This window comes from Varanus komodoensis, unplaced genomic scaffold (genome assembly GCF_004798865.1).
Source record: "Varanus komodoensis strain SLA01 unplaced genomic scaffold, ASM479886v1 scaffold45, whole genome shotgun sequence".
Classification (NCBI taxonomy): domain Eukaryota; kingdom Metazoa; phylum Chordata; class Lepidosauria; order Squamata; family Varanidae; genus Varanus; species Varanus komodoensis.
Window position 1 is genome coordinate 5,076,765 of NW_025336011.1, and position 20,866 is coordinate 5,097,630.

General features: G+C 44.6%; 1 protein-coding gene across 1 annotated transcript in view; it reads right to left on the minus strand.

Annotated features, from left to right (window-relative positions):
- Positions 1-1,097: 1,097 nt before the first annotated feature.
- MPP3 (MAGUK p55 scaffold protein 3) overlaps positions 1,098-20,866 on the minus strand; it is a 73,207-nt gene continuing 53,438 nt past the window's right edge. The window contains exons 15-19 of the mRNA XM_044444625.1: positions 20,377-20,457; positions 10,918-11,011; positions 7,652-7,760; positions 4,473-4,595; positions 1,098-2,319 (exon numbers count right to left, since the gene is read on the minus strand). Of these exons, the coding sequence (XP_044300560.1) occupies positions 2,140-2,319; positions 4,473-4,595; positions 7,652-7,760; positions 10,918-11,011; positions 20,377-20,457 (587 nt within the window). The 3' untranslated portion in view covers positions 1,098-2,139. The remainder of the gene's footprint in view (positions 2,320-4,472; positions 4,596-7,651; positions 7,761-10,917; positions 11,012-20,376; positions 20,458-20,866) is intronic.

Genomic DNA, 20,866 nt, shown 5'->3' on the forward strand with positions numbered 1-20,866 from the left:
GGCTACTGAGCTGTATAAAATTAAACAGACAGATACATAAATCATAACAACAACAACATCTGGGGAGCCACAAATTTCCCATCCCTTATCCAAATTGCGGGTGAGGGAGAGTTCACTCCAGTCATGCTGGGTAAGAAAGCCTTCCCCCATCATAAGCCTGTAACTAATGCAAAGGAAAACAAGTTAACTACCTGCATTCTACATTATCAAATGAACAGCTAATTTGACCCAAAAATACACACGCCAGTTATGTACAGTTCTGCCTATCAGTCAGCATCAAGTGAAGCTGCACTCTAGCAAGGTGTACCCAACCTTCCCCGTTTGAGGACTGGTAATGGTGAGTCTTTAGGGAAGCTTGTTTGCCTTAATCAACCCTCTCACCCTGATAAACTTGCAAGGGAACTCAGAGTTCCCTCAAACATCGTTGTAAAACCACTGCACTAAATAATAAATGCACCACGAGCTCCAGTTTTTAAATGACAGGGTTGAAACCAAGGCTTTTGCCAAGACACCTAACAGCAACAGAAAGATCTGATATAAGTCTTTCTTAGTGGGAATTATTCGTACAGAGAAATACAGAAAAATATTAACACTGGACCATAAAATCAGTGTGGATTTTCTAGGAGGAAAATAACATACACAGGCCACATGCAGGGCTGTGTCCTTGTGTGACCCACACTCTCTCAACACCATCCCCAACAATCCCCAAAGCAACTCTGACCTGGTTCACACAACACTCCAAAATATGAGTTCAATGCAGGTTGTCGTTGAATTGTGCACTGTTGTGTTGTGTGAACTCAGCCCTGGAGTTGTAGGCCAAAACATCTGGCCCAGTGAAACCCCAACCCCCAAATATTTTCCATAACCATGGGAACTAGAAACTTGTTTGTACTTCTGTATTTCCAATTAAAGGCTCTGAATTTCGAGGGGCTGAACCTCACATCTAGTTCTGTGTTACACAGGAGATTCATAGCTTTGCAGAACATCCACAGGCCTGGAAACTGGATGTGTGCTACCAACTGCAAATGGACCTTTTTTGCACAATCAACAACTTGGGGATTATATACTTTCACACTTGATCTGAACTCTTCTTGCTAATTTTCCTTCAGTTTCCCTCATGGCAAGTCCCTCAAACCACTTTTAAAAATTCAGACCAATTGTCTAAACAGAATTCCAAGTGGAGTGGGAATTGTCCTTTACAAATGCCTCCAAATGTTTAGGCGTTGCTCAAATCTTGTGCAAATGAGAGAGCAGAGTTGGTATCAGACATCACCCAGCTAGTTGCATAATTGGTGTTTCTGGCTATTTGAGTAAAATGAGGGAAAGTTTTCAAAGCATAATGCACATGATTCAGCATGTTATTTGGGAGAGTCTTCCCAAGCAGACACTGTCCAGATGAGCTGGGGATAATTGGAGTTGTAGTGCAACACATCTGAAGGGCACCAGTTTGGAAAGGCTGATTTAGGGCAACATGCAGATATAAAAGGAAAAAGTTCCCAGAGGTCTTTGAAGGCTCCAAATATAATTTGCTATACTGTGATTAATGCTCAGGACAAAAAAACTTAAAAATCTTACTGATTTGCCCTGAAAGTCTTCTCTTTTGCAAAAGAATGAACTGTCACCATCTGATATCACTATTCTTCTGAATCTGTTTGACCAACACGTTCTTTAAAAAAGGAGTTACTTATTCCAACTTGGAAGTGTAACCATATAACTAAATGTATCTTTCATTTACTGTCGATCACTGGAATCTTAGAATTAGCAAAGTCCACATATACCATAAAGTTTGTGACATTTTCCCAAGTCAAGTCACATTTTGGGCCTATCACAAATTTAAAAGCTTCTACGCAGATAACAGAATCTGAGATGAAACTATTGTCCAATGGCACATATGTCTCTAGACTGCCTCCTGCGTTGATTTTTCATTCCACTGCAATGCTTTCCATTCCTGAGGAGAAAAACGGTTACATCAGAATATGTCCCCAGATGAAAGAAGATTCTCTTTCCTGCTTTCCAAACAAACTGGCTACTTCAGTGGGCATTTTCCCTGCTTGAACATCCTTTCTATTTACAGCAAATTTTGAACAGGTTTCTCTCCTCACTCTCTCTTGCTCTCGCTCTCTGGCACAGCATGGCTGACTAGGGCCTGACCCACGAGACTGGCACCCAGAAAGAGTCTGTGCTCAGTTTCTCCAATATGGTCTTCAACTGGCTGCAGGCACTATGTAGATCTTCCTTCACCAGCACAGTGTCAATCAGATGACCGTACTGCTCTTCAATGAAGGCAGCTGAGTTCACCATTTCTTGCTGCTCCTCATCCTGCAAACACAGAGAGAGAAAGGGTGGGGGGCTGGAGTCACATGTCTGCATCGCTGCATCGCTGCATCGCTTCCACAGTTTACTTTTTTTTTTTTTTGCTTCAACCGACCTGTCAACCAGGCTCGTGGTCTTAAGTCTCCTCCCTCATGCCACCTCCTTCCCTCCCATCCTCCACGTGGGATCCTAGGAGGTGCTGTGGGGAGGAACGGGGCTCTTCTCTGTGGTAGCAACGATCACGTACCACGTCTGCCTGGCTGAGCGGTCCAACCGTCTCTGCTGTGCAAACAGGACGGGGCAGTGAGGCAGGCACCCTCGTCTCTTGCTCCGGGGGGACCACTAGAGCTGCGGTGGAAGCGGGGGCTGGCTGATCCGTGCTCAAGCAGCAAATGGGCTGGACGAGGCTGGTGAAAGGGGCAGGAAGCCCCTCACATGCGTGAGCAGAGGGTGAGGAGAACCAGCTGCCAGGCGGTGCCTAGCTGGGGGCAGCTCCCCTGAGCTGATTCCTCCACTGCCCTCTGGCCTGCATCCCTGAGAGACACCCGACTGCCGCCCAGGTGATGCTGGGTACCTGTAAAGGGGTTCTGTCAGGACTTCGTGCTGGGGGATAGTGGGGAAATCGGCCGAGTGGCTCTGCTCCTTTCATCAGAGCTGCCCAACTGATCGCCCTTTCCTGCTGGAAAGAAGATCGTGAGGGCACAAGGCAGGTTGAGTGGAGATGGCTCTGACTGCCATGCAAAATGGCAGCTCCCGTGGAGCTCTCCAGCTGGCTTCTTGGCAAAAGCAGCAATGGGCCACCCTTGCCAAGCAGCTCCCTGGCTTTGGCCTTCATACCACGAAGGGCTGTATTTTCTGGATGAGGATTCACAACAAGCCCTTGCGGCATGGAGAAACCTCAAAACAGATTGTGGCTTCTGTTTGTGGTTCCTAAACATCAATCTTACGTGCTGAAATATCACAAAGGGGTTCAGAGAACATGACAGACCAAACATGGTAAAAAAATCACTGTGGCTTGTTGTGTTGTGTGAACCCAGCCATGGAGAGACTTCATACAGCAACACCCCGGCCTGATTGTGCTCTTCTTAAAGAAAAGGGATGCCATCGCATGTGGTATCCCTTGGCCACTGGCCAAAGAAGAAAATCTTTCAAGCTGAAGAAGGTAAGCTTGCAGATGATTCCAAATACACTAAGCCTTGCTTATATCAGCTCTCTGAGGCATCTTATTTATTTAAATGTATTTAAATATTTCTGAGCAGAAACCCTCCCAACAGAGCATCTAGAAATAAAACTCATAAAGCCAGTGCAATATTAAGTGATGAGAAATGAGCAAAAGCAGCAACAGAACCCTTCTCTGCCCAGGGTCTATTTACTTGCCAGTCACTTAAGAGCTGGCAGCAGGGGCTGGATCGCTGATCCTGCCACACTTAGACCAGACCAACTGCACCCAGTGGGAAATGAAACCCATTGATTTCCATGGGTCTTCTCTATGGATAGAACCCCACGTAGTCCGAAACCATCCGGAGGATGCCTGAGTGCTTCCCTTGGCCACAGCACAACATGGGTCTTTGCCGTTCTGAAAGTTAAATTCTGAAAACACCCACTGCACAACAGCAGAGGTAAGCAAGCTAATGCCCTCCAGATGGCTTTGGACTACAAATCCCATCAGCCCCAGCCAGCATGGCCAGCCATTGGGATTATGGCAGATGTCCAAAAGATCTAAGGGGCACCTCATTGCCTGTTTCTGCCTGTGGTTTAAATAGCCATACAGGAAACAAACAGCTGTGTGGGGTCCTCCATAACCAATGGTCTGAAGGGATGAGTCAAGGCAAAGGCAGCCGAAGCCACACCAGCCGGTCACGGCCCCAGTCATGGGATCACTTGCTCTGCTGAGGAAGTGAAGGGCTTGACTCCAGACTGTGTTGGTCGAACGTAAGCCCCATTCGTTTTAGGCAGACAAAAGCACAATCGGGTAGGTCTGGACCGAACCCAAAATGCTTTTGTGTAGAGCCTTTGCAGAGATTATGGCCATGTACTTCTCTTATCTATTTGTGACTTTAGACTTGACGTTAATATGGTTTGTGTGGTTTACTGTGTCATATAGGTTGTCAACAGCCCTGGGCACTTGTGCAAATCAGCCTTTCACGTGAAACACTTACAAGCGGGACAAATATTTCTTCTGTCAATAGAGACATCTGTGCATTCTTTTTCTTTTCCAAGACAAGAGGCTTCACAAACACAACGTATGGCTTGAACTCTGCTGTTCTCAAGTGCTTCACGGCCTGTGTACAGAAATGATAAAACTAGAGGCCTGTCCAGCAAGCTGTATTACAAACACTTACGGAAAAACAGTGTAATCTAGAAAAAAAATGGTATGGCTAGTATAATTTCTCCCCATTTGCCCAATTTGTGGCAAGGGAGCAGCACTCTGAGCAACCACAAAAACAGGGAGAAAGGAGCAGCCCAGATTATTTGCATTTTGGGGGGAACAGACCTGAAATAGTGTCTTCTCACTCTCCATTTCTCTTTTTTAAAGTTCTGTTCAAAATCCAATGGATTTAGCAGCAGCAGAGCAATGGCTTCTGCCACCACCTTTCTTCCCTGAAGCAGGGAATGAAGGCAAAAGCAGCACCCAGAACTCTTGCCCAAGTTCACCAGAGCTTCTGGCAGAGCTGGTAGCCTTTGGAAATTATTTTTAAATGGAAGAGAAAGGGATTAGAAGTCCCCATCACTGTAAACCCAATCCCCCGTGGAGCTGTTTCAGGAATCAACGCACATCCCCCAACCCCAGTGGAATTTTAACTGCCACTCCAAGCTTTCCACCAGCAAACAGGCTGCTAATTTTCCCCATAGACTAAGTGTGGATGACTTAAAATATGTGCATTGAAGGCAAGTTGCATGTCTCTGCTGTGGCTGTCATGTTTCTTTGTTTTTGCTGCTCATTTCTTCCTAAATCTCTGTGTATTGCCTTGAGGAACTCTTTTTAACAGAGAAGCAATTAAGAGGGACCCTATGGGCCTTACCCATCATGGGGTGCCACACAGGGTATTTCAGACTCCCGTCTGGGAATCATCAGACCTTCCCTGCACTGCAGTCAGCATGCAAAGAAGTGGGCTGGCTGCCTCTCCGAGGTCAGAAAATCAACCTCAGAGAAGGATTACAGGAGCATTCTGGCGGAAGTAGAGGAGAGCAGGGCCTCCAGGTATGATGCTTCCCAAAGGCTCTCCAACCTCCTTGCTCCCACTCTGCTGCGTGGCTGGAAATGGCCATCCAGCTGAAACGAAGAGCGAGAGCAGCAGGGATGTGGAACTCGCCTCCACCGCTCCTCCTGCTCTGCGCTGGAGGCCTGCAAGCTTCAAGGACACAACTGGCAGGGCACTGCCATAGCGCGTGTGCAAGTCAGAAGTGTGAACACTCAAAAGGCAGATGCGGCTGGTGATGTTGCAGAATAACCTGGCTGAAGTCCAAATTTAGACAGCCAGTGTGGTGTAGTGGTTAAGAGCACAGGGCTGGGACTCAGGCGATCTGAGTTCTAGTTTCCACTCTCGGCCATGGAGCCAACTGGGTGACTTTGGGCCAGTCACAGACTCTCAGCCCAACCTACCTCACAGGGTTGTTGTTGCAGGAATAAGACTGAGAGCAGGAGGAGAAAGATGCATACCACCCAGAGAGCCTTTGGACTATGCAGCAGTACAGAGGTGAAATAAATAAGTTGAGCTAGAGAGAAAATATCCATGCGAAGAAGCAAATAATCTTATGCACGTATAAATGGGAGACTCAAACTGATGGAGAGCTTAATTGCATTGTGAGTAGAGAGAAAATTTATGTTAGAAGACAGGTACAGGCATTAACAGGTAGCGCAAGTGATAATGCATCTTTTCTCCTTTTATGCACAACTCTAGATTTAGTGTTAAACTGTATTTGATGTTTTCTTTGCAGCCACAGTGCTTGAGGCTATAAAATTCATCCATAAAACTATCGTAAAACAAACCAAATATCAACAATGCCAAACAGAAATCCTTTTAAAAGGAAATCTGACCATCAGTAAAATGTGAAAGCAGAAAATTCAACAGCAGGAATTTAAAGATGGATCACCATCCCAGTATCAGCAGGGGCAAATTTCAATAATGCAGCAGCTCACAAAGCGGAGTTCCAAAACAAAAGACGACAACAGACAATAAAGCAGGGACATGAAACAGCAGGTTTTTCTAGAAGAGACTTCCCCATTGTGTCACTCTCCAGGTGCGTTGGTACTGCAGCATCCATCATCTCCAGTCAGCAGAACTGGGGCGGGTGGGATTTGTATTCGAATGCATCTGGAGAGTGCCACATTGGGAAAGGGTGCTGTTGAGAAGCAGGGGGTCATGATTAATTTAAGTCCCACTGATTTCAATGGTTAAACTGGGAAGGTTAGGCTGAGAGTCTGTGACTGACCCAAAGTCACCCTGTGAGCTTCATGCTGGTTAGGGACTAGAACCCAGGTCTCCTGACTCCCAGGTCCAACACTCTCACCCCTAAGTCACATATGAATGAAGTGTTTAGGGAATCACATACTCCAAGAGATATGCAGGAACCTGCCCATGTAGGACAAGTACAGGGCTGGAGAACCTTTGTAATCCAGGAAACACATTCTAATTGGGGAAATGTTTTGGGGGAAGATACTTTCCTGTGGGGGGTGGGACCAGGGGCAAAGGCAGCTGGCCCAAAAGGTGGGGCTTACTGACATGAATTTCTGCAAGACAAGCCCTCATAAATAAGTAGGATGGGTACCTCAGCAGCTTCTCCCTCTGCTCCTGCCCCCACCACTGTGCACAGAAAAGCTCTTATCTCCAATCAGAAGTGCTTGGAGATAAGAGTAGTTCCCTTTTGAGTTCCACTGGGAAAGTTCCCAGCAGCCACAAAAAGACCAGTGAAAACACTGGGCAAAACAGTTGTGAGGAAGGGAAGGACAGATCAAAGGTAAGAGGGGCACAGAGTTTTAAAGGAGGTATGTCCACCATCAAAGGCAGAGGTTCCAAGGGCCGAGCTGCCCATGACCTTAACTGTGCCCTTCCCTTCCATATACATAAAGAACCAATGAAGAAGAGCCAGTCTTGCTTGGGGCCCTAGCAGCAGAACTTTACCCTTTTGCCCTCATTGCAGTTCAGGCCTGGATCATGGCAGGAAAAGCATGAAGTGCTTATAATTTGTGTCGCAAAACAAACGAACAAAAATCCATTCATTTACAAGAAACTTTTTTTGTGATACAAATTGTAGAAGTCAGCACCCTGAACAGTAAATCTGGAAAAGAGATTTTAAAAAACCACACAGACTCACAGAAAAGAACTTGACAATTTACCTCAGGCACGACATCCACAAGGCAAATTTTATTTTTGGACATGACAGACTGTATTGCCTCCAGGCTTGTTCCATAGAGATTTTCCTTATACTCCCCATGTTCTACAAACCTGAAAATATTAAGGGAATTAACTGAAGAAAAAAAGGAGCCACCTCATAATAGATAGCAGAAATGCACCAAATGCTTATTAAAAATGCTATTGTTCCCATTAAAAAGAGTTGATATGAGCAGCATGATTAAAAAGGATTCCTGCTTCTGAAGATCTTAGAGACACAAGGTGGATAAAACATTAGAAATATGAACCCCTTTCAGACAGAGGTCCTATTCACAATTGCAGTAGGTTCATTAACCCCATGATTTGACTGGTCAATGCTGCACACAAAGTTCTGCTGCTTTGCATAATCAAACACAAATCAGTTAAATCGGGCATTCCTGTGTGACATGCAAATCTATAGGACACTACAGGTTATTCATGGATTACGCAAGCAAAATTTAACCTAAAAACTAATTGCAGGTTAACTCCCGGTTGTTTAACTCACAAAACCCGCATAGTGTACAGTTTTCATATTATGTAATAACCTCTGGTTGGGTCAGTGGGAGGAAAGCAATGGCTCACACATAACACATCACCTGGCAAATCATGAGCTGATTACAATTTGTCTTCATGGTATGCATATCAGGTCAAAAACTTCAACCCAGGCTCAGCAAATGGCAGTAACCCTATCAAAATACTTATCTGTAAGGTGTTCTTACCATTTCTGATGTAAGAAAGTTTCATGAAAAGGTAGAAGGAAGGAAGGAAGGAAGGAAGGAAGGAAGGAAGGAAGGAAGGAAATCTTACTATTTCAGAAACAAGCCTTTTATAAATCTTGCTAAAGATTTATGTTTCAAGTGGCAACTGTTTTACACAAATGTGTAAAACAGGAACAGCTGTAGGGAAAAACATACCTACAGTTGTGTATACGGGGTGGAGGGGCAACATAATAGAAAAAACAAATGTTTATGCATTGCAACATATTGGATCCAAGACAATAAAGAAGAATAATTTGGTAAAACTTGCCTATAACAAGATATGCTGTTAAAGTTGACAAAAGAAGAATTAAGTGTCCAATATGGCAATTTAAATAAATTGCATGGCTCAAGAATTCAGAGGGCTATGCAAAACCTAACATGCCTTCAGCAAATTCTTTCCATTTTCATCCTGAACTGGGCATATTCCACCATTTTATATTTACTTTCATGCACTATTATGTATGCTCCACACACTTACTTTCTTGGGTTCTTGTTATTTCTGATTTTTATTTACATGACAAACAAACACATCAACTTTAAATCTAATTCTTGAAAGGGATAATATTTAGGGCACAACTTACTGCCTCCAGAGCAAATGCCCCTAAGCCTCTGCATTCAGCTGCTTTCAGCCATCCGGATTTAACAGGAGGGAGGGAATGAGACATGAGTGCCAAGTGAAACTGGTGAAGTTCCATGGCCCCAGCCTGCCCGCTGCCTCGCCTCACTGGCATGCCCATTTCCCCCCTCTGAAGTCCAGTGGCCACCTCAGGAGCAAGCCAGCATAGCTCCTTCCCTAGTGTTTGAACTCCAAAAGATCCTACGGGCTCCTAGACAATGTTAAGAAACCACAGGATTGTGTCCTTTGTGTTTTTCCTCCTTTATATTACAAAAATATGGGTGGAATTCGCCGGCTACTTAGAGGTTTTCCTTGTAGTTCTTCATAGTAAAGAATTATATTTAGTCCCTTTTCCATAATCCGAGCAAAGGCTTTGACTACCATTGCTATGCATATCCCTGCTTTAGATGTGTAATGAAATCATGTCATATTTTATAAAAATCAGACATTTTGTTTTTGCCCTGAGCTAATTTCTGCTGGTGAGGGTGCACTCTTACGCAGGTCTAGAAGAGAAGCCTTGCATGTCTCAGCAACTTCAGCCAGCCATGCTGCAGGACTTTTTTTTCTCAGTCTAAACATATAGTGAGATCTCAGTATCAAAGATGCTGCATTTTCCAAGTCTTTAGCTATTACCCTCCGAGCTGCCATCAACATGGGTGAATTTCCATGGATGTCCCTCTTGCATGTTGTCCCCCCCATATTATAAATAAGCCTGTGCTGCTGAGAAGCGACATAGACTGAAGCGCAAAATTTGACATATCCCAAAAAAATTGCATTATATAGCTAGACCATAACAAAATAAGATGGAGGAGGAGAATGATGGAAGCTGCCTTGAGCCCTTTGTAGGAAAAAGGCAGGATATAAATTGGGGGGGAAAAAATACGACCACCACAAATGAATGTGCAAGCCTTACAGATTAAAATTTCCCTAGCAGTCTGTATTGTTTGTGTTTCTCATTCTTGCCAGACCCACTGAAGTGTCATGCATAATTTAGCCCACACATTTTGCTTTACTGTCATCCCAGTGCCATCTTTCTAGATTATTTTCAATCCATCAGACATATCATGTCAATTTCAATAAAACGGGAATTTTAGATGTATCCTTTTGTACTGACCATGGGCATCTCTACATGAAAGATTTAACCTGCTGATTTCCTAAGGCTTCCTCTTCCTTTTTTTAATATGGAAGAGGAAGTGTCTCTTCCACAGTTTCTTTTTTCCCAGGGGTTTCTCTGCCTTCCTATATACTCCGTTCACCAGCCACAAGCTGATGCTGTGGTAGAGCCGCAGTATAGTGGAAAAGCAACCCTACATTGCATCCACATTCCAATGATGGATGCGGCCAAAGGAAAAACAGAGTGGGGCTAAATTGCAAAGTTTTCAGTCTATACTGCTAGTAACTATGCCTTTGAGAGAACATTTTAACCATTCAGAATGGAGAAAAAGCATGTCAAAGCTGGGAAACTATCAAATGATTGGGAAAAGGGGGCATGACCCTCTGGGGAACTCAAACCAGGACCCAGTGGGGCAGATTTAGTGCACAGGCCTGAGGTTTTGTACCCCTCCTCTAAACCCAGGCCTAGCAAAGGCCACCTCTGGTTCCATATTGATATCAGAATGTCGTGTGCAGGGGAACCTGTATGGCTGCAGTTTGCTCTTTCACTGCAGCCCCACAGTATGAAAAGTTTGTGCTTGTTGGTTTTTTTCTAGTCACTTTGTTAAGGGCTCAGAAAAACCTCCAACAGCAAAAGGGACAGCAGTTCCATTTACATCCAAGCATCCATCATGTGGTTCAGGCCCTGGCCTATTCACCAAAGACATGCCTTTTCCTTCCCCTTTCACACCAAACCAAGCCCTACTTGTTATGCTGCACGTCGGTCTCGAACGATTGCTTTGAAACAAAGTTGTACTCTACGCCCTCCTTTTCATGACTCTTCTTGGACCTTGTAGTATCTGGAGAAGGGAGAGTAAGCTGAGATCAGAGACAACACTCAACATGTCATATATAGCAGCTGTTTAGATAGTGCCCTCCATATGGTTCGGATGGCAAACCCATCAGCCCATCAGCACAGCTAATAGTAAAGGATGATAGAAGCAGTTGTCCAAAACATCTGGGGAGTGCCAGATGGAGGAACTGAAATAAGGTGCCAGTGTTTGCAAAGGGAGCTTCTCTTTTGGATGGCAAAGCTACTCCTGGGCTGAGAGAAAGGGGTAAGTCAGAACTGTGGTTCTGAGAAAGGAGGTGGGACTCTCCAAGGGATGTGGGTACTCAGTGAGATTTCCTTTGTCCTTCCCAGAATGTGTCTTGGTCGAGTTGTGTCTCCCCTCAGGTAGCTATCTAGCAACAGTGGGGATTAAGTGTGTACCTTGGGAAAGGATGCACATTTATCAAGTGTTCTGATCGGGCAAAAACAGGGCCTTGCACTTTCGGGGGAAGGCGTTCCTACAGGATGAGCCCAGGTTCTCTTTGTTTTCACTCTTACAATGGGCACACTCATCCACCTATGTGTGTGTGCATGCGTGCATATGTGCATACATGTGTGTACCTGCCTCCATAGTGATTACCTATTACCTTACCAGTTTTGCTCTTCCTTAATCTTCCTTAATCCCTCATGTCAATGGTCAGCTACATGTTTCAGTTGCTTGTTTGGCTGATTTAAAAAACATTTTGTATAATTACACATTTTAAAAAATCAACTGATGCTGGATAATTGTTTTTTTTAAACCCAACCCTTTGTTTTCAAGCTGAAAAACTGCTCCAGAAGAACAGGAGGCGTGTCCTGCGATGTCACAGAAGCCCAACCAATCAGAGTTCTGCATGTATCCTGCTGATTCAAATGGACCAAAGTTGTTCCTCCTTGAGTTTAATCCTCTAACAGAGACTATATGTGTGACAACAATATGGAAAGTCCACTAGCTACACAAGTGTACTCCAGGGTTGTTTTCAATAGAGTCATGTCACGATGATTGCCCTGTTTTACTTCACTGGGCTTTAAATAGATTTATTGGCTGCTTTGGGGAAACTTGGGACAAAAAGCAGTTGAGAAATGCCGAAAGAAATAATTCCAAACTGCAGTAACTGGATGAAAACGTAACAACAAAAAGAAAATACTCTAACCCTGTAAAAATAACCCTTGAAAATCAGATGTAGCTCATCCCTAACCAATTCCCCCGACATCAAGCAGCAGCTTTAAGGTGATAATAAGAGGATTTTTCAATGGTGGTGATGAAAAATGCCCTCCGATGAGAGGTTTACCTGGTGTCTCTATTACAGTATTTTTAGCAGACCTTTTATTCTCCCAGACATTTTAAGAACTGGTTTCAGTTCTTCCTGATCTCATTGTTTATTTTGCTGCTGGATTTTCTTTGGTTTTATGTGGAGGTGTCATGGACAGGAAATTTTGAAGGGTTTTCATTCATAGGGTCACCATAGGTTAAAGACAACTTGACAGCAAATAACAAGAAAAATGTGTTTCAACATTTTTATCCCCATGGCAGTTTTATTGTGCTTTGAAAAGATATTTTATGTGTTCTTTACTGCTGAGTAAGAAATACATTTTTTGAAAAAATGCTGATAAAGAAAGACCTAAATTGCTCAGAAAGTCAATCATATATATTTTCAGGAATTAGTCATAAGAATTAGTAAAGCTGATGGAATACTGACTGGGCTTTTGAGGGGGATCAATTCTCTTCAGGAAGCCTGGAGATTACTTAAAGCCACTCCAACAGAGAATTTGTTGGAATGACTGAATTGTCATAAAACACTTAATTGAACTATAGAATAAACATCAGCGATTTAGAGGGGGATTAACATTCCTGACAAAAAATAAACTACAACTGAATTCAAAAACATTTGAAAAGAAAGGATCTTTTGATAAAATTAAGGTATCTGTGGGACATGAATTAAACTGACTTTGGGTACTGTAATAATATACAATAGCTTAGAACACTTAAAGAGAAATGAAAACCATTACATGGATGGAACTCAACTAGAAAAGAAAATAAAGGCAAACAAATTATTTTATTATCATTTTTAAAGCACAGTATACTAGAAGTACAAGGAAATAGAACAGAAATATGAAACAGAGCCAGAGCAAGGCATTTTGCAACCTAAAGCGAAAGACAAAATGGCGACTCCTGAGCATTCTACCTGCAGAAACCAACTGGACTGGCAGTGGATTTCTTCTCTGACATCCTCTACTGCACCTGAGCACTGCAGGTTACATCAGCAGGTGCAGTGCAGGCACAGCCCTGTTCTCTAACACCTCCCCTCCACTCTCCCCTCCTCCTCAGCATGTGCTGGCTTGAAGCAGCTGCCCCATTCTGCCTAATGACAGGACTGGAGCACACACTGGAACCACCCTGTTGGAGGAAAAACGGGTCTTGCTGGTTGCAGTAGGGGGAATCAATTTGCTTTAGCGAAAGAGGATGACTGAAGCTGATAGCACTGAAAGTAACAGAAAGAAAACAAAATATTCTAGCCTCTTGCAGGAGGATATGCATTTGTGGCCAGATGTAAGATAACAGAGTACAATGGCTTGGATCCCCCTATGCTGTACCTCTGCTCAAGTGAGGGGGAAAGGATCTCGACCAACTCTCCCCTTCCCATCTGCAACCCCCTGCATCATATCCCACATGTGTAAAGGGGAAGGCAGCAACGAAAGCCAGGATCCAAACCAGAGCACTGGATCCAGGGAAGCTACCTTCTCTGCAAAAATCACCTTCATCCACTGAAGAAAATTTCTCCATTGGAGGAAACGTCTCCAGATCCAACCCACAGAGTAGAGAACACACCACTAAAATGTGCAGAATTTCCTATGAACTCTGATTTTAAAAAAGAAACAAAGGAAGAAAGTCAGCTGCAGACCAGGTGCAGAACTGCATTTGCAGTTTACTTACATCATAGCATCACCCTGAGTACAGGAACCAAATGTAGTTTGCGTCTCCTGCTCTGACGCTAAACACTGTTCCTTGGGAATTAGCACCATTTTGTTGTAGAAAAGATAATGCACACTTTAAAAGTAGCAACAGAATGAGCATTTGGAAGCCAGCATGCCTAACCAGCTGCCCTCAGATAATATATTGTCAACCAGCATCAGCCCGTGCTGGTCCTAGTTTGCTGCCACACACACACGCCCAGCACCTGCTGGCCACTTGGACATCCCCCCGGCTACCTGTCCCTGAACTTCAGTCCTGAAGCCTCAGCCCTCGCTGTGCCACTTCTGGGAACAGATAACAAGCAAGGCTGTTGTCCTCCTCACCTGCTTGTTGCGCCTCAGATGCACCTGAGTGGAAGCAGGATGCTAGACTTCATGAATCTTGATTTGACCTAACAGTATACTGATAAGGTTCGATCGACACAAATAAACTACACTCAAGGGCTGAGTGTAGGTTGTTGTCGAATTACAGATTGATAATGAGCTGTAGGTTACTGTGCCATATGAACCAAACAACCCATGGTTTATAACTCAGCAACAACCATGGGGTTCTCTTCATGGGTTGCTTGTGGTTAACTAGTCGTGACTGGTTAACAGAGCTGGATTCAGGCAACACAATACCACAATTCCACAACAACCCTTACTCAAACAATACTCTACCCCTCACTGTGGGTTACTGGGTTCTTTGAACCCAGTCAATGATTCCATTCTAAAGCTATAACTCAAGGGTGTACCACCCTGTAACCTTCTAAATGTTGTTGGAATACAATTCCCATCACCCCAGACCATCAGCTATGCTTGTTGTGCATGATGGAAGTTGGAGTCCAGCAACTTCTGAAAAGCCACAAGTTCAGCATTCCTGCAATTATAAACCTATATCTGCCAACATGTGAATATCTGTAAGCTCCTTCCACAGATTCTTCACCATCCTTAGATCTGCAGCATCACCCATAATTAAAGCCAAAAAAAATGTACAGGAGAGGAGTAGGAGCCACTTAAGAAGCTTTTTTCCCCCCAAGTTGCAAAGCTGTATTTTTGTTGTTCAGTTATCTTAATTAACTTGCAAATGAGGTGCAAAGAGGAGATGAGCTGGATGTCAACTGCTTCGCTTCCATCTAGCAAGCTCAGCTGAACTTCTGGGGCAGATCACTTAATTGACAAGAACATCACTTAGGAAACCATACAAGGTGAAAGTACTAGAACACAGCCTAAGTTAGGAAATCAATTTTCAAAACGGGAGGAAGGGAAGCAGATCAGCCTGAAAAACGGGTTGTCTCAAGCCAAAGTGAGAAACTTGGCAGATCTGTGCCTTATCCATTGGAACTCTGCCCAGAGGACACAGAGTTAATGAAGGGCATGTGTTCCCCCACCACCACCTCCTCATTCCGAGTCGTCAAAAACTTTCCAACGATTCATGTGAACAGAACCAGAACATTACAACCAGAGGCTACTCCACCTTGTATCAATTGCTGTCCTAACATTACACTAAAGGCTACCTTTGTTCTCTGAGTGCAGTTCCAGAACTGGATCATCCATACATAAGGGGAGATATTGGCAGGTGTGCAAAGGAATGCCCTCACCCTTGCAAAAAAGAAATCTACAGGATTTCTACAAGACTATTCACAGATGGGTGGGGAGGTGTTTCACAACCTCCAGTTCTACCAGATATGAGCTTTGCACCAAAGATCACGTGGCTGCATTCACATGGAGAGGCTGGGAAGAGAAAGACGGGCTTCCCCCATTCTACAGCTCCCCATCAAAGCTGCTCCAGAGCCAGTTTTGCGAGGATTGCTAAAATAGCACATCTGTGAACACACACCCACAACTGAAAGTGCCTTCTGGACACGCACCGGTTGTAGGGAACCGTTCTTTCCGCGAGGCAGCTTCAGCAGTGGTGTGGCGATGAATGTTGACATTAAGATGCTCGTTGTGATGGTCCCCACAGACATGCCTGCAAAGAGAGTCCTAAAATCCTGATGGCACAATGATCAAGAAACCAGTCCTAGGATTTTTTTATCCCCACCAGGAACAAGCCTGTAGTCGAGCCAATGGGTTTTGAATTGCCTATTCGAGACCAAGCTACTCCAAATACCTGCACTGCACCAGGGGTAGCGCAACACAACATACTGTTGCTGAAAAAAACCTGCTTCCCCAGCAACTGCTGTGAGGATCGCAGCTCAGCTTGAGGGAACAGGGCATCCAAGGAGGCTGGCGGAGGCTGCCATCATCCCTGCTAAGCCTAAAGTCCTGGTGCTTCAAGCCCGGTCCAGCTACACTGCTGAGCTTCAGGGCAGTACAAGAAGTCCAGGGCAGAGCATCAGGCCTTGCCTTTGGGATTTCGTCAGAGCCCAGCTGTCCCTGGGAGCTCTCCCACAACCTGGGGTACCCTTCCCCAGTCAGCTTCTTAGCCACCTGCCGCCATTTGCTCTCTGCTCCAGGACAGTTTCTCCAGTGCTGACCCAGAAGTTCATGGATTCCCTCCTGGAATGGGATGTAAACGTGGCTGAATTTAGCTTTATTTTTCTGTTGTTATTTTTTGGCAGGGACGTGCCTTGGCCAATTTTGAACTTCCCTGGGCAGCACAGACACACTGGTCCCTTCCCACCCACCTTCTTCCTCCAGCACTTGCTCATTTAGGGCTATTATCTGTCCCATCAAAGCCTTGCCTTCATGCAACCATGTGTGATTTCGCCCTCCGCCCTTTACTCATGCCAGAAATGGTATTAAATGCAAGCATTTATATAATCTCCTCATTAGCTCCCCAAACCAGTATTCCTTTTCTATAGACAAAGCTCCACATTTTACAAAGGTTTGAATTATTCAGCAGCTACAGTTTTTTAGCCATCTTCGTCTTTCTTATTCAATCCCAGCAATTAAAAGATGTATCATGGAAGTGCACCTCATTCTCAGGCCAATGATAAAAACCAGGTTTTGTTTCCCTTCCCTTTCTAACATACTTGAATCAAATCAAGCAATTCCCCTCCACACACATTATGAACCTGTATGGCTGATGTTTATGTTTACCCTAGTGCCTCCCCAGCATTTTATCAATCTGTTCTTGAAAATGAAGAAAGACTTCAAAAGAGCAGAGAGACGGAAAAGAATTCAACTTTCACAGATGCCAAAGTCAGCCAATTAGTTTCCTATCCATGCCACACCAAACAAAATAAATACCTTAATTGGCACCCCAACCCCAGACCACTTAAATCAATAGTTCCTCTTGCATTTGAATTAATTTGTAGTGGTTGTGAACAGATGTGGAAGTGTACACAAAAAAGAGTGGCTGGTAAGTTTTTTTTTTTCATGAGCCTATTCTCCCTCCCTCCCTCTCAAACACACACACACACATGCATACACACACATTAGTGAGTTTAGGGAAAAGCTTCCACTGATGCCAATGCAGACTCAGAGCTGTGGGAGAAAAGATTACAGTTCCAGTCTAGTAATGGCCCTGCTGACTGATCTTTACTTTTGGGTGAAATTCTCCTCTAAGCTACTCTGGAGAGGACCCCAGAGCCGACTTGCATTCCTGGCATGGCTCACTTGCTTGAGTCATCCAGACGTATGTTGCTCTGTCCTGGGCACCAAGATTGGCAACCATCAGGGTGGTGCGGATAGATCTGTAGCGTGCTTGTGAAGAAGCTGACTGCAGAGGAGGGCTGGGACTAGATGGCCTTCCGTTCTTTCCAATTCAGAGGGCTCCGGTGGGAATAGCAAAGCTCACTGAGACAACCACTTGGCTGCTGAAACGCCATTTTCATGCCAAGCCTGCCCAGTTTAAATGCCCTGGGGACCAGGGGAACTTTTGATGAGTATGCTGAAAACCACAGCAAACAGGCCAAGCAAAGTCCCAAGTGTAGGCTTTTCCCATGCAAACACAAACACACACAACACCCAGGCGGTCCCCTTAGCTCAGGTGTGTCTACAACCCTTCCAGATAGACAGTAGCATCTGTTCTGGTGGTCCCAAGGGAGAAAGGTCCCATCTGCACAGGTCTCAGAAAGAAGAGAGCGGACTGCGCTAGGAGACACACAGGTGCACATACAGCAATCATCGAAAGCACACTGGGATAATTATTTCCACCAAATGCCATGGATAGATAGCTTGTGAAGTCATCCATCACCCAGCAGCCCCTCTGGGACCGTTTCACTTTCTCATCTCAAAACCAGCGGGGCATGTTGCATGCCAATGCAGGCAACACGGCAGCAATGGAGGCACCAAACTAGTCATGTTGTATCTGGAGAGCTTTCTGAATGTTTCTTGTTCTTCCCAAATCTTGCTGCTTTTACACTAAAATGTCTCTCCTTACTGATTGGATGAGGTGATGCAGATAATGCATCCCCCTCTACTTTCAGCAACACAGAGAGAGCTAACCGATGGTGGAGTGAAGACAGAACTTGCAAGGATATAGCACCAGTACTTTTGGATTAGCTGGAAAGCTGATGTCATCTGCCACCCACTTCAGACTTCCTTGTTCCCTCTGAGCTTAGCAGCAAGCTCAGCTGTATAGCAAGCATCTATACAGTCATTAAGGAAAAATACATTTTCCCAGCAACAATCTATTCCTCCTTGTTGCAATGCGAATTATTGGGGGCAGGGTTGGCTTGGTCTTGAATGAACAAATAAGACCCATTAATTTCCAAAAGTCCTGCTCCTGGTAAAGATGAATTTGTCAGAGGATTGCTGATACAGATCAGCCTGGTTGTCTGCATTTTTAAATTCTTCCTGGGGGCATGGCTGCAAAATCCTATTTTACAACATCCAGTTTTTAATTCAATCCGATCTTTTTTATCCTGAAAGCCACCTGGAGAACAATGTTTTTAAAGAAATGCAATATAGAATCACAGAATAGTAGCGCTGGAAGGTCCATCAGGTCCAACCCCTTGCTCAGTGCAGGACGGCAAATTAAAGCATCTCTAACAGACGGCTGTTCAGCTGCATCTTGACTGGCTTGAGTGTGGGAGAGCCCACAACCACCCCAACTAACTGGTTCCTTGGTCTATTGCTTAAATTGTCAGGAAGTTTTTCTAACATGTCATGAAGGCGGCTCAGGCCAGCCCTAGGACATTCTGCTCCTTGAGTCGGGAAAGAAAATAGTTTTCCCTTCCCAAATTGAGTCAAGGTGAATGCATCTCAAGTTATTTTGACATCTGAACTGGAAAATCATACAGGCACCTCTTCCCAGTCCATGGAAATTAAAATACAATGACAACATATTAAAATACCTTGCTAAGTTGACTGGATACATTTTGTCCTTTAGCCCTAAAACAGCTCTTTCCATCTCAGAGCCCAGAAATGCACCTAAGAATGGTATCTATTTTGCCAATGGCAGGAAGAATGATTGTTGAAAAGAACTTGAAAAACACAAAAAAGTAATTACAGGTACAGATGGTTTCACTAACATTTGGTAGTTACTGAAACTCAGTGGGGTACTTAGACTGAGGAATGGCAGCTAGAAGGAACCCAAATGTATGGAGGAATGGAAACCTTTTACTGAAGATCAAAGAAATAATTGTGATACAGAAATGTGTGCTGGCTAGAATGAGGACTGGGGACCTGGGAGATCTGGGTTCTAGTCTCCACTGGGCCATGCAGCTCAATGGATAACTTCAGGCCAGTCATTCACCCTCAGACTAACCTACCTGACCGGGCGGTTGTTGCAAGGATAAAATGGTGTAGAGGAGAACTATATAAGCAGCCTTAATTTCTTTGTAAGAGGAAGAAAGGCAGGATATAAATGCAATGTAAGAGTAATAATACATTTTATGCATATATAGTATATGTGATTTATTCATATATATAAGTTAATGTTCCTGCTTCACTATTTCCTAAATTATTGGTGTACAGGGGAAATTATTATCTGAGGCTTTGTGTTATTTATCCTATTTCACATTTAATGCAACAATGGATTTGTAATTGGTGTTACAGAGGTCTTTCTCTTCTTATTATTATTCATATGGTTTGGTGTAAGAGACTGACAGCGACTTAATGTGGATCTTGTTTGCAGATGGTGTTTTGCATATACAATATGCATTAAATAAATAAGATAAATTAAATAACTAGCATTTCCTGCCCTTTCATGACATTCAACTTGTGGTTCTTGGGGCCGGGGAGCACAGGGGACAGCCTTATGCTGCATCAGGCCAGAGGTCCATCTAACCCGGCACTGTTGGCACAGGCAGACAGCAGCTCCCGGCTGGGTTCTTTCCACTCCCAGCTGGAGAGGTCCGGGATCGAACTCAGGACCTTCTGCATGCAAAGCAGGGGCTCTACCACACTCAGCCACAGCCCCCCCCCTACACCCCCAAAGTAAGCTGTCTCGCTCCAGTAACAGGAGGAGGGAGTCGGGGTGAGAATGTGTTTTGCTCAGCTGGTACTTACGTGGCACAGCGACGCCATACTCCTGAGGGTTCTCGGCCACCACCTTCTGCTTAAGCTCATTTAACCGGGACCCCAGAGAACCTGCGAGGTCAGAGAAGGAGGTGTGTCAGTGGACAGGATGCAAAGCTTATGGGTGTCCTACAGACAAGGGAGGGGGGCAGGCCAAGAGTAGATCTGTCCCTGCAGCTCTCCTCCGGCTGTATGGAACTAGAACCCCCAGCCTGCCCCAGCCTGCAGGAGGCACGCAATGAGGAATTGTGTCAATCACTTTTTTAAATGATACTACAAATGAAGGCTCCACAACCTGGATCAGGACTTTGGTACAAAGGGGGAAGAGCTTAGAGGGCTTTAGCACTTGACTTCCCCACTGAGAAGCAATGGGGGAGCTCTTTGCATTGTGGGGAAAGGCTCCTGTTTGCTCCAAGGGAAATTTTTTGCCACTACAATCAAGAGAGGAACAAGGAGCTCAGCAGGGCCACAGCATGAAGCA